General features: G+C 32.6%; 1 protein-coding gene across 1 annotated transcript; it reads left to right on the top strand.

Annotated features, from left to right (window-relative positions):
• Positions 1-11997: 11997 nt before the first annotated feature.
• On the top strand, positions 11998-14541 carry MES17 (methyl esterase 17). The gene is made up of 4 exons (XM_011001343.1): positions 11998-12421; positions 12526-12666; positions 13609-13743; positions 13942-14541. The coding sequence occupies exons 1-4, from the start codon at positions 12149-12151 to the stop codon at positions 14221-14223; spliced, it is 831 nt and encodes a 276-aa protein (XP_010999645.1). The 5' UTR covers positions 11998-12148; the 3' UTR covers positions 14224-14541.
• The last annotated feature ends 451 nt before the right edge of the window (positions 14542-14992 follow it).

The following is a 14992-nucleotide window of genomic DNA, read 5'->3' as shown; positions in this document are numbered from 1 at the left end:
TATCTTATTTTTTGGAAAAATAGCATAATTCAATGGATAAAGTTGTTGAAAGAACTAAAATTTACTTATTTTTAATATATAAGTTGTACTGTATATTTTTTTGAGGTTGTGTTGTTATGATTAACATCACAAACTCCAGAAGAAAAATTATGAAGACCCCTAATAGTTTGTTGGGGGCCGATTATTTAATAAGGCTTCTATCTTTCATGTTCAAGCATACTAGAAAAATAAACACAATATAGTATCATAAAAGTAAAGTAATTGTATATCTAAACTGAAAGAAAAAAAAAAAAGAAAATGATATTTTCCTATAAACTAGATACTTTATCATACAAACAATATCTTGGTTTTAGTTTTTTAGGTGAGTGTGGACAAGTATGTAAGTAGTAAGAATAACTCTTGTTTGAATCCAAGAGCATTTACCCAAGATCCTTCTTCTTCGCTCATCAATCATTTGACCAATGCAAGTAACACATTTTCTTTTGTGATTGTTAATGTTACATATATTAGATATTCATTACATAATTATCCATAATTTAAGAAAGATTAAGAAACTAAGGTATGGGGAATAATGATTTGTAAAATTAACAATGAGGTTTAGATGTTCAAATAAACAAGAATAAAAAAAAAATTTACTACGAAAATCATAATTATCTTGATAGTTATTATTAGCATAATTCAATGGATAAAGTTGTTTTAATTATTATCATTATTATTTTTGAAAAAATAACATAATTCAATGGATAAGCTGACCGCTGATAGTTTGTTGCGGATCGATTATTTAATAAGGTTTTTGTCTTTCATGTTCAAGCATACCGGAAGAATGAACACAATGTAGTACCATAAAATTAAGGTAATTATATATCTAAACTGAAAGAAAATAATTAAAAGAAAAGGACGTTCACCTTTCCCTATAAACTAGATACTTTATCATACAAACAATATCCTAGTTTTTGTTTTTTAGGTGAGTGCAGACAGGTATGTATGCAGTAAGAATAACTCTTGTTTGGATCCAAGAGCATTTACCCAATGTCTTTACCTTCACTCATCAATCATTTGACCAATGCAAGTAACACAATTTCTTTTGTGACTATTAGTTTTACATATATTAGATATTCATTGCATAATTATCCACATTTTAAGGAAGATTAAGAAATTGAGGTTTGGGCAATAATGACTTGTAAAATTAACAATGGGGTTCATTTTAGATGTTCAAATAAAAATTTCACTACCTTAAATATACATGGGATGAGTATATCTGGCATTAAGCACATTATAAAAGCCTTCATGGAATCATATAGATTTATGCCTTTAATTACTCTTAGTCATTCTTTAATTGCCATGAGCTTTTGAAATTCATACTCTTCTTTAGGCTTTTTATTTAAAACTTTTTCTACAATAAGTTTTAGAGAAGGGTTAAATATCATTTATTGATAGGTCAATAACATTATAAGAAGATGAGTAACTTTTAAGATTTGAGCATTAAGAGCTAAGAGGATGTATTATGGGGTGTGCACTTTTAAAACATTCTTTTTATTGGAGGGTCCTTCGTCAGATGACCTAGTATGAAGGTTTTGTTAATGTACACTAGTAAGCTTAGTTATATCACTTCCTATCAATTTATATCTTTATAGTAGTTATTCTTCAAAATAGTTCTTCTTTCATCTTTCATGACTTGGTTTGATATAGTTTTTCAAGGAAAATTAAGCTTTTAAATTGTACTTTATGTTTGTTTCATCCCTTTATAAAGAAACACCAAATTGATATATATATAAATATGAATATTCATAATAATAATAATAATAAAAAGATTGGTAGGATATGGAGTAGCTCTTTGTGATAGTTAATAGAGTTTTTTAATCTACGAACAATATAAAGGAGTTTGACAACCATTTCAATGTTCTTCAATTTTAAAATGAATCGTTCTTTTATGGCTAAACATGAGCCACTTCATCATAAGCTCCTTGTTTTCATCTTCTACCTTTGCTATGATAAATTATTGAATATATTAATCCATCCATTTAAGGAGATAGATTAAGCTAAAAAGAGCACTACTTGCCTTTTTACTCTATCGAGTTAAAGTTGTTAGTTTCAGAGATATTGTTGGGTTTGATCTATATTGAGTTAGGCATAATGATAGCGATTGTGACGTGGAAAGGTTGGATACAAAGAAGAAGAGAAAAGAGAGAAGAGAGAAGAGTTGAAGGGTATTGTGTGATGGCGTGATCACTGCTTTACTGCTAGAGTTGTAAGGTTTGGTCATGGTTGTCAGAGATGGTTGGGACTAAAAAGGAAAGTGGGCAGTGGTGACTCTTGTTTCTCTCCTTTTTGTAGAGTCCAAGGTTCCCCCCTCCATGTTTCCCTTTTTTTTTGTTTTTTTATGTGGGATAATTTGTTTTTGAAAAAAATTGGAGTGTTTGTTTTCTTTTAGTCTTTGGGTAGTCAAACCTTTGGAAGGAATAAAAGGAAAGAAAGAAAAAGAGCTCTCATTTATTTATATTGTTTTGGATTCTCTAAAAAACTAATATGGAAAATCTCTACATGATTTCATAGTTTTACCGACAAAACTATTCTGTTGGTCTATAATTCAGAGTTTGTTGTTAATTTTTTTTACCAACGACATCCTCGACGAAAACCTTCCATTAGCTTTTCTTTTATCAGTACTACCTCATTTCATCGCTAAATCAGTTGGTAAAAAAAATAATTGCCAATGATTTTACAGACAAAAATTATGGGCCAAAAATTTTTTTTCTACTTAAAATATAAGACGGATGTATTCTATCGATGATTGTGTGAAATACCGACAGATGATATCCATCGGTCAAGTCATCAATGATGGTGAAATTTGCACCCAGCTACTGTGAAATGCTGACGGATGCACTCCGTCTGGAAATTCATCGGTAAGATTTACATTTTTTGCTCTCTATCAACTGCCCACAAATACAATTCGTCAATAAAACCCTCCGTGATTATTTTTAAATATGTTTTTAAAAAATTATTTAGGTTACATAATATAAAATTATATAAATTAATAAAAAAAACCAATTATGCAAATAAAATTTTTATTAAACATAAAAAAAGTTAAATAATATTAAATACAAATTGAATATTTTTCAAGAAAAATATTAAATTAACTATTAAATTTAAATAATATTCATTACAAATTAACATAATGGTGGAGCTGGAGGAGGAGGAGACTAGTTGTTATACGACCAAAAAAAAGGAGGCGCACATGTATCACTACTCTGTGATAACATGTTCATGATCATTTGGCGAAACTGTTCATAATTCATCAAGAGTTATGTATACCCTGCCGATAGGGAGTCGTATTTTTTATTGAGCTGAGTTGTATGTTGCTGCAAGGTCACAAACTCAGATTGGCTACTCGATACTGATTGGGAGCTCCAAAATATTGAGACACTATAGGTCGCCCATAAGTTCTCTACTGTAGTGTTAGAGAGCCCCTACACCTGATTTTTATCGGGTCCATTGGACGATCCAACCTCCATCTATAAATCAGGATCAAAATCCAGATGGATTGAAGGATCGTTCCCATATCTGTCCCTCAACAGGCTATTATAGGTCTCCTAAAAATGAAAAAAGTAATTATCATATTCAATTTAATAAAAATAATGACTTACAAAATAAAATAGTTGAACAAACATATCACAAAGTGTTGAGTATAGTTGTTAACGAAATGTTGCGTCCCCTTTTGACGGTCTTAACTCCGCACGTGCATCTCATCAAACAAATCAATTAGGCTCAGCTCATGCACAAAAGACGTAGCCTATAATGAGAAAAATTAATAAACAATAAATTAATTTAATGATATATTTTATTTAAATTAATCTTACCATCTGTTTTGTATTTGCAGCAAATAGAATAGAGCCCCAGTGTGCATTCTCACCAAGCCATGAATTGGCCGATTCTGGTTGTCAGCACCGGACTATAAGCACCGTATGAGTTGCTCAGACATCACATGCTCAAGATAGTGTGGCTATATATTTGTCGAGATGTATATTGGTTTAAAATCCCTCCAAACCATCACGTCGTTCCAGCCTTGGAGACCATTATCTCTTATGAGTTTTTTTTGCTTTTTTGTGCTTCATAGCAAAAATCATGCAACCTACTTTCATAGCGAGAAATTATATTTTGAAACATAAATTTTTTGCTAAAACATTATTGTATGATGTTCGATGTTACCTCGTTACCGTGTGATTTTCCCATACCCTCCTCATAATAGTGTCATGTACACTATCCCAGTCGAATTTGTCCTGTGTATAAATAATGAATTTTAAATAAAAATAATAATTTATTGACAATTATATTAATAATTTATTAGAAATAAGCCGAAAATTAGAACTTAACACCAACCTCAAATTTGTCAAACCATACATCGATTTGAGGTATCCATTCAAGATATCTGGATACCTGACTCCATTAAAATAATAGAATCTCCATTGATGATCTCAACGTTGATGACATTACTTGGATGACCTCAATTTCTGTGAACCTAAAAATAAATTAAATTAATAAAATATTGATTACTTGTTCATAAATTATGTTATAATTAAAAAAAATAAAACCTTAACAAACTTATATTGAAAGATCATCCTTCCACAGTGCCTTGTACTTGTAGGTGAATTGACTTTTTTGCAAAGGCACGCCACTTCTATGATATGAAACCGCGTTGGAAGAGGCAACATCGGGTGAAGTCATAGGTGCCTCTTCTTGACAGGCACTTAAGGCTATGTCATTCTCATTGGTAGAAGAATTAGCTGCAAGCATACATGAGCGATGAGATGTGGATTTTGTTCTACACATCTATATAATTTTATATGAATAATTATAATTAAATTCAAATGTTAAAAAAAATTTGACAACACTTTCTCTATACTAGAGACTACCCGAACTTTTCAAACCTGCAAATACTGACAATAGCCACAACCAATTGACCTCATCTATACTAATATTGTATATAACATAACATCTATACAAATAACATATATACTAATTTCAAGGTAAATTTAACATTAACAATTGCAATTCAACAAATTATTCAATTATTATAAAAATACAAACAATAAAATATATTAAAAAAAAACCTCTAGACTAACAATTAAAATTAATGAAAATAATTAAACATAAATTATGTAATAATAGAGTAAAATTACTAATTATTTCAACACATTCAATTACTAATTCTAAGGTAAAGTCAACATCAACAATTACAATTCAATAAATTTTTCAATTATTATAGAAATACAAACAATAAAATATATTCAATAAATTCAAATACAAGTCTAGACTAACAATTAAAATTAATGAAAATAATTAAACACAAAACATGCAATAATAGAGTAAAATTACCAATTACTCCAACATATTCAATTACTAATTCTAAGGTAAATTCAACATTAACAATTACAATTCAACAAATTATTCAATTATTATGGCAAAACAACAATAAAATATATTCAATAAATTAAAAAAAATATAGACTTTAGAAATGAAATATGCTTACCTTAATAATGTGTATATTTCAAAACATTATCTACATTATAAAAATACACCAAAACAAAAAACCTAACAAAAATAAAAATAGCTAAAACAAATAAAAAAAATCCTTAAAGTAAAATAAAATAGAGAAAATACATACCTTTTAATTTGATGAAGATTCAAGTAGAGATTACAAGCAAAACAAACAAAAGTATTGAACGAAATGAGAGGAAAACAACCAAACATGAAAGGGGAATAACGGAGCAGATGAAAAAATGAACCGAAGAGGTGGTCGTTAGGATTTATAGCGAAGTTTTACCAACGGATTCACCGATGGTACTAAAAAAAATATTATTTTAAATTATTTCATCGGTAATGTTTTGAAAATCCATTAGTAAATTTTGAATTTTACACCATCATGTTTAATTACCCCATATTTTTTACAGGCCAACGATAATTTTGTCGGCAAATTGACGCGGCAAAAGATGCATTCAATGTCTATACTTTGGTCTTAGCATAGTCTGTCGGTGATTGTGTTGGTAATTTTGACCCACAGACACAATACCGATAGACTAGTATCCGTCCGTAAATGCATCAGTGATGGTTATGGCATTTCCAGGGACGTTATTGTGAAATGTCAATGGATTGGAATCCGTTCGTAAAGTCATCGGTAATGGTTGTGGCATTTTTAGGGGTGTTATTATGAAATGCTAATGGATTGGAATTTGTCAATATGGTTATTGGTGATAGTGTAGTGTGCAAGAAATATCATGTTTGTATTGCCTATTTACCTTCCTGCAAACACTTAAATGATAAACTGTCCATCACACAAAATAATAACAATAGTGCTTAAACAATACATAAACTTATAAAATAAATATTTCATGTTACAAAATATATCATCCATAATATATTTTACATGAAAAAAAATGTTTTACACAAGGCTTCATTCTGATAGTGAGTCAGAATTTTCTTCTTCTTCGTCGTCAATTGAATAGCCATCACCTTTATCACAATCTTCAATATGGATATCATTATCTTCATCAACATTTGCTTGTCCGTTAGAGCTCAAAACAACATTCAACTTCTATGCGTCAACATCAACAAGACTATCATTGAAAACATGAAAATTTGAATTTTGTTCCAAGTCAATCAAAGGAGCAACTCGACCTAGTTCAACCAATTCATTAACTTGAAAGACTTCATCTCGCACACTTATATCTATATTCTCATCCTGAACAAGCTCAACATGATCCCTGAGTTTCATTTTTAAAACGAATAACTAATCAACTCTTAATGGATCCTTTCTAAAGGAAGGGGTGTATGTGTAATAAACTTGTTAACATTACTTTGCAAAAACAAAGACATCGTTTACATTGCAGAGTTTAGCTTTTGAGTTGATTTCAACCATACCATAGTATGGATAAACTTTGATTTCTCTATCATTCGTGTCATACCAATCGTATTTGAATAAAAACACTCTATTCTGTTTGCTATGATATTGCAGTTCGACGACCTTTTCTAATCTACTATAGTAGTCAACTTCTAACTCACTACTAGTCAATTCCTTAACACAAACACCACAGTTGTATGTCTTTCTTCCTTAACTTTTCTTTTAAGGCCCAGGCTGAGTGAAGACAATGATTTAACAACACTCCTTCCTGTTTGATAAACCTTGTATGTAATGTAAATCAATGAACAGTAAACCAGAATCTTGTAATGACATGATACAGTAATTTTGCAAGTGAGAATGAGTTTGTGATAGTACTTACATGTGTTCTAAACCATATGGTAAATTGTTCATCTTATAATTGAAAGATCTAGGATTTGGTCATCTGTGATTTATTGGACAACAAATATTATTGATGTTGCCTGCAAGTAATAATGAGTGTATGATATTAAAATATATAAATAATATATTATTAATAAAGTTTAATTAGTATTGGACATATATATACTTACTAAATAAATGTCTCAGCTCATCACAGTTAAATATAATATAATTATGTGCTTGTTTGAACTCTATGTTCGATAAATATCTTTCTCTTACAACATTTTTAGTTGTGGATCATTCAGGATTAGAAAATATTGACAAGTTACCACTAGAAGGTACTTCACTGCCATCATCATGCTGTGGAACGTGATTGATTCTCATTCTTAGATGAGGTTTGAAATAGTACGAGATAAATGTTAAGATCTCCTTGATAATATAGGCCTCACATATTGAAGCCTTAACATGCGTCTTGTTCTTAATCTTTTTCTTGAGATTGAATAAGTACCTGCATTGAATTAATCAAATATTTTCAATTAAGTAAAACAAAGAAAATACTTTTATATATGAATTACATTGCAATTGTAATATCTAACCATTTGAATGTGTACATCCATCTACACTAGACTGGTCCTCCAACTTTTACCTCAAATGGTAAATGTATGGGGAGATGCTCTATTAAGTCAAAAAATAATTGAGAGAATATCCTCTCAAGTTTGCATAGAGTTTCGATGATATTCATTTCAAACCTTTCAATATGATCAACATTCAACTTGCTGAAACTTTAAAGAAATGACTGATTTTTGTGAGTGCATCCCATATCTTCTTTGGCAACAAATCATGAAAAGCTAATAGGATGAGTGTTTGAATAAACACGTGGCAGTCATGACTCTTCATTCCATACAATTTGCATTACTCCGTATTAATCACTCTTGATATGTTTGAGGTATGTCCATCGGGAAAACACAGACTCTTAAGCCATTTATAGACTAATAGTTGTGTGTTTTTCTCTAACATGAAGCTTGTTCTTGCTTTTGTGACTCGTGACTTATCACAAACCAACTCTACATTTTTACTGTTACAGAACAAAGTTATATACAATCTAACATTGATGTTGTCATTTGTCTTCCCCTTCATATCCATGACGGTATTGAAAATGTTCTTAAACACATTCTTTTCAATATGTATGATGTCAAGGTTATGACGGAACAGATTGGAATTCCAATAAAGAAGCTTTCAAAAGATACTTCGTTTTACCCAATTATGGGTCAAACCAAAACCAGAAACCTTCTACTTACCTGATTGAAGACCAAACACTATATCACCGTACTCTGATACAACATCATGTAATTCTTCACCAGAAATACATGGGGATGCAACATCCTTTTTTACTCTGCCAACAAAGAAATTGTTTTTTTTTTCATTCTATACCTGTGATTCGGTGGCAAGAAACGACGGTGACAGTTAAAAATAGAAGCTTTACCTTCTTTTGTTAGCGCGAATGCCTTGTTGTTTTCCATACAGTATGGACATGCTAGCTTCTCATGCGTACTCCAACTAGAAAGCATTCCATAAGCTGAAAAATCATGGATAGTCCACATCAAAGTCATCTTCATAATAAAATTTTATTTCCATGATATATCATAAATCAAAGTTTCAGGGAACCATAACTGTGCCAACTCATTAATCAACAATCGAAGACAAACATCTATATTCCAGCCTGGGTTGCTTGGACCGAGTATGACAGTAGATAAAAAAATAAACTCCGACCTCATACACATTCCCGGTGGCAAGTTTATAAACCATAAATATGACTGGCCAAGAAGATGCATGTTCCTTGATTTAGTTGAAAAGTGAGAATGCACACTGTTAAAGTATTTCCACGCTTCGCCATTAGAAGGAAGCATCATCACTCCATCAACCACATCATATGATTGGTGCCATATCATATGCTCAATAGTCTTTGGTGATATGAATAACCTCTGCATTCTATGTGTGACTGAGAAGTAGCTAAATTTTTTAGATGCCATTAAAGTCTTTTCTCTACCAGTTATAGGTTTATAACGAGAATGCTTACATGTCATGCACTCAGTCGGCTTGATATTTTCAAGGTAGTATAACATGTAAAATTCAGGGCACATGTCAATTTTTTGGTATCCTAAATTGAGAGGTTTCATCATGGACTTTGTAGTATAAAAGTTATGTTCCCTTCAGGTAAAATGCTTCTCACCCATTCGATAATCTTGTCATACCCGACCTCACTCCACATGTGATCTGACTTGATGGTGAACACATGTGCTATGACTGATAGTTTACTGTGGTTCGTGCAACCATCCCCTAATGATTTGTCAGAATCTTTCAACAAATTAAAAAACCTAGTTGCATCTGAATTAGGTTCTTCTTCTATGATTGGACATTGATTGACATTACCTTGATTCATTATCATTGCATCCATAATCATATTCCTATAAGGATTAATGTTGTCATTTACTGTTTTATACACATTGCTAGTACTAGAAGTTGACCCAACTACCCTTTCTCCCATTCTCTTATTACAAACAAATACTTCTTCATGTTCATACCAATACTGGTAATTCTCAATAAACCCTTTGTGTAGAAGATGCGTCATTATAATATCTGGATGCATATACTTTTTATTTTGACACTTCCTATATGAACACATAATACCGCCTCTAGTAAAATTTATGGGAATAGATGTTACAAAATTAATAAAACCCTAAACCCTGTTACAATAATCCATCATCTGCAATCCTTAGGGTGAATCTCAATACATCCATGAACGATCATCCATGACTTCTATCGAACCTCTATAAAATTATGATGACAACATATATATGTTAGGTAAATAAATTTGCAAAAATATTGGTTTACCTTGAGATTATTCAACAAACTAATTACAACTTTCTCATAAGTATTAAATATTTATTATCATTAATTATCAACGTCCATACAAATTAATACATATAAATTTATAAAAATTACAACTCCGCAATACCATTGTTAAAAATTAAAACGAACCTGTTAAATAAGCTATTAATTATTTCAAAACAACACTTGTAATTTTATAATTCAATAAAGTTTTAACAATTTACAAAAAAATATAATTTTATAAAATCTAAAATAAGCCATAATAAGTATAAAATTATACATTCATATACTACAAGTTCATTCATATACTACAAGTTCATTTGAGAAATAACAATAAAACATATACAAATACTAAAAAAATTGACATTTAAATGTTAAAATTTAAAAATATAGAATTACTTATAAAAACTGATAAAATCCATCGGTAAATCAGAATACAAATGCTATGACCACAAAACTTCAAGAAATATGACTTGTTGTGCTAAGAAAATGGAGATTTTTTTGGGGGGTATGGTTGCAGTATGAGAGGGTTGGGATGGGAAAAAAGAAGGAGAAATAGAGGGAGAGTTAGGAAAGTGGCCATCTATTAACTTTTATCGATGGCTTCACCGACAAAAGTATTTTATGGGTGAGTCTGTCAACCATTCTGATAGTAAACAGAGCATGTCACTATACGAATATTCTGGTTTGAATCTCTCGGTGATTCTATCGATAATTTGAACGATGAATTAGTCACGTCACCATACAAATATGCTGTTTTGAATCCCTTAGTGATTATGTCAGTAAAATCACCCTAAAAAACTTTCACTTAGTGAACCGTTTTTTTTTTTTTAAATTTTGAATATTGTATCAGTCATTCCGTCGGTATATATTGGCGGACTACATCAGTCGGTATATACCAATGGAATGACAAACGAACAAAATACTATTGATAATGGTGATCGCAAATTACCGACAGAAGCTTTCTGTCGATAAGTCCGTTAGTAGTAAGCGAATTTCTAGTAGTGAATATTAGGCAAATTATATTGTTTCCTTCTTGATTATGAATTTTTATTTAATTAAGTTTCCTTTTTGATTATGATTATTTAATTAAGTTTATTGGTTATGAATTTTTATTTAATTAATTTAGATCCATCCTCTAATTTATTTTTATTTTTTTGCATAATTTATCATTATTATTTTTTAGTCTCTACTCTTCTTAGTCCATTTTTTGGTATTTCACTCTCTAAATGTTTTTCTTATATATGTTTTCCTCTTTCATCTACCGTTTTCCAAACGTGGGGAGATGAGAGGACCTAGAAAATTTTAACTCGTTTCTGAATAGTCAATTACAAGAACAATGCCGGCCGGCAATATATGAGTAAAGAAAAAATATAAAAAATATCTTCAGATGAGCAAAGAAATTGTCAGACACCCAGCACATGCACTTTCACAATCTATTTTAATCGACCAGACGAAAGAAATACAAAAATCCCTGCTGCCCTGTTGAATGACAAATCTCCATTTCCAATGCCTCGCATGTGTGTGTTTATGGTCCATCCGATGGACACAAAGGCTAGTGGAGTCACCGGCATGCTCGAATATCGGTATATATGCGCATTAACAATAGTGCTGGCAATGTTCCTCGCTGCGTGGGGCCACTTTAAAAAATCTAGAGCCATAGATCATCCTAGGATGGGGAGCAAGTGCTCATGATGACACCCCTGTCATGTGGGGTCTCCTTAGAAGATTTTGAACCATTGATTACGCTAAGAATTTATGCAGGCGAGCAAGATATTAATCACTGCGTATTGATAAAGTAGGGACAGAGCTTACCATATATAAAAATTATTTTTTAGGCTTCCAATAATGATTAGGTAAAAGCAATAAATCATTACCTTCTATGACTACTGGCACTATAAGAGCAGAGAAGTATGTACTCTCACAAAAGTCTACTAAGGCAGTGATTTGAGTGTTAGGAGAATTTGACAAAAATATTGAGGGACGGCCATGGGAGAGGAAGTAACTAGGATGGGAGAAAATGGCCCCTTATCAGCAAAGCCGCAGCAACCTACACACTTTGTCCTGGTGCATGGAATAAGTGGAGGGAGTTGGTGCTGGTACAAAATCCGGTGTCTCATGGAGAATTCAGGCTATAGGGTCTCCTGTATTGATCTCAAAGGAGCTGGCATCGATCCGGCCGACGCCGATTCTGTTCATTCCTTCGATGATTATAACAAACCTCTATTGGACTTCATGTCTTCCTTGCCTGATAATGAGAAGGTCCTTCAACATATCCTGGTCTTCTGGGTCCATTAACGTGCTGCGCATATATATATATATATATGACCGATTTCCTAATATATGATTGCTCTTAATGTTTACAGGTGATACTGGTAGGTCATAGTGCCGGAGGGCTAAGTGTAACACAGGCAACTCACATGTTTGCAAAGAAGATCCGGTTAGCCGTGTACTTGGCTGCCACCATGCTCAAGCTGGGATTCTGGACAGATCAAGATATACAAGATGTAAAATTATTTCATCCATCCATCTCTCACTTTTCTTTTCGAGTTTCTTTCATATACCTCTGAAGAATTCATAAATGTTGGTGTGTGTGATATGATAATGGCATCAGGTTATTGTCCGTCAGTCCCACAGCCCACATATATGCTATCCAACTGTATTCACAAAGTATCGGGGTGTTATCCACTCGATTTCACCGTGTCAAATCTCAATATTATCCATAATTGCCGGATCCTCCAAATGAAAACAAATTAGCACTAGCTGTCTTATTATACTCCCATGAGAGAGTAGAAAATCTATAAAAATATTTTGATAATTAAGGTGGGATAGAGGAGTCAATGTGGCACCCCTCGTCATGCTGCATCAGCACACCCACCGAACGTTACAAGCTACCTAATTAGCTTGAATTACTTAACATAAGTTCGATGATGCAATGGCAAACTAGCCTCTCTAACAGGAAGTCACAAGTGGAGGGAGTTTTCCCTAGTCATTTAGCCTAGTTTGCATACATATGGAAAGCAAGCACATGGATCGAAAATCACAGGACATATCACGTTTGTGCTTTTAAAAATCTCTTAAAAGTATCATTTGTGGCCATGCGCCATGCTAAAAGATGTCCATTCTGAAAAGCCCTTCTCTCCTTTTTCTTTTTCTTTATCTTATTTTCCTTCCCGGGGAGGCAAGGAGCATGGGGGGGTTTAGCCGACAAGGACGCTGTAAAACTACTTTGCCTTTTTCCATCATCATACAATGAGAACTTTCTTCAATGCCTTGGAGATTTTTGGAGCTAGGGAAGACAGTTGAACAACCAGATTGTTTTAATATAATGGCAACTTTGACACTCGTTCAGTCTACCTCCTAGCTATGAGGAAAATGATTCATTAATTTATGAGCTAATTATCTTATGCCTTTAAAGTCATGGCCATGTTCCTTATGTCAAATTGCAGGGAGTACCCGATCTATCCTCGTTTGGGGACGTGTATGAGCTAGGATTTGGATTGGGACCTGACCAACCTCCAACCAGTGCCATTGTCAAGAAAGAATTTCAACGCAAAATCATGTACCAACTGAGCCCTCAAGAGGTACTCGTATTTCAGTACCAAACTTGATTATGTTTGGAGCAATCATTCAATATTTCCTGCTTCAATACATTTTCTCCCTATTTTTTTAACAGCGATATAGTTTTTCTTTCAAGTTTTGAAGGCACCATATAAAAGGAAGCTCCCTTATCTTTCATATTTAACCATGTATACCTGGCGATGACAAGTGGGTTTGTTCAGGATTCAACCTTGGCTGCCATGCTTTCGCGACCAGGACCAATCCTAGCATTAAGGTCTGCAAGATTTAAGGAGGAAAACGATGGTATCGACAAGGTGATGCGAGTATACATTAAGACCACGCACGATCATGTTGTCAAACCTCACCAACAAGAAGCAATGATAAGAAGGTGGCCACCATCTGAGGTATATGCACTGGATAGCGATCACAGCCCGCTCTTCTCCACCCCATTTCTGCTCTTCGGTTTGCTCATCAAGGCAGCAGCTTCTGTTGGATGTCACTAATAAGAGAGTGAATATCCTCTTGGATTGAATACACCTATACTCTTCTTCTATTTTCTTGATTGTACCAATAATTTCCAAGACTCTCAGCTTAGCTAGCAATCATACATGGAAAAAAAAAAAAAAAAACATGAACATGATATGAGAGTATATGTTTTCCATTTAGTGGGAAGATTGTGATCCTATTCTAGTGTGCTAGCTCCCCAGAAATTTGCAAATATACATTTCAAAGCTGCATTTCTTTTATGAACTTTGAAAGACTTGCACACTCCTTGATCTCCAATTGTTTGGGCTGAATGAACTTATGCATTTTCTTGTTGAGCTCCTATCATCTGCTGCATGAAAGGAAACAGGTGGGGTTGCTGGTGTCTTTCTCTTTAGCCATCAAGATTTAAAGTTCAAGTGAAGATATAATTAAGAAGTGCAAATTCTCCTAAATATTTTAGTTTTGATATGAACATCGTGTCATTAACATAACTGAAGAGATGAGCTTAATTTCAAATTGGAAAAACTGACTCCAAAATACACTTAAGTATAATACTTGTAGTGTGAAACAAATAAAATCAAATAAATAACTTTGTATACACATTCAAAACAATCCTTACGTGAGGACTAGTCCATTGTTCCGCGTATTGAGGCCGGCCGGACCCTTTTTAAAAAGACAAAACAAAATGTCAAGATTTTGAGGATTTTTTTAGAAGTGATATTACACCCGATAAACCAGACCACATAATAATATTATGACTTAAACAGAACAAATTAAAGTTACAAA

This window comes from Populus euphratica, unplaced genomic scaffold (genome assembly GCF_000495115.2).
Source record: "Populus euphratica unplaced genomic scaffold, PopEup_1.0 scaffold160.1, whole genome shotgun sequence".
Taxonomy (NCBI): domain Eukaryota; kingdom Viridiplantae; phylum Streptophyta; class Magnoliopsida; order Malpighiales; family Salicaceae; genus Populus; species Populus euphratica.
The sequence above is the reverse complement of the archived record's forward strand: the minus strand, read 5'-3'. Positions and strand labels throughout refer to the sequence as shown.

What these genes read in the sequence shown, in the direction of transcription:
- MES17 (XM_011001343.1), top strand. Translation starts at nt 12,149, where the DNA reads ATGGGAGAGGAAGTAACTAGGATGGGAGAAAATGGCCCCTTATCAGCA. An exon ending in CCTTGCCTGATAATGAGAAG is followed by an intron (nt 12,422 to 12,525) that starts GTCCTTCAACAT and finishes TAATGTTTACAG; the next exon opens with GTGATACTGGTAGGTCATAG. An exon ending in CAGATCAAGATATACAAGAT is followed by an intron (nt 12,667 to 13,608) that starts GTAAAATTATTT and finishes GTCAAATTGCAG; the next exon opens with GGAGTACCCGATCTATCCTC.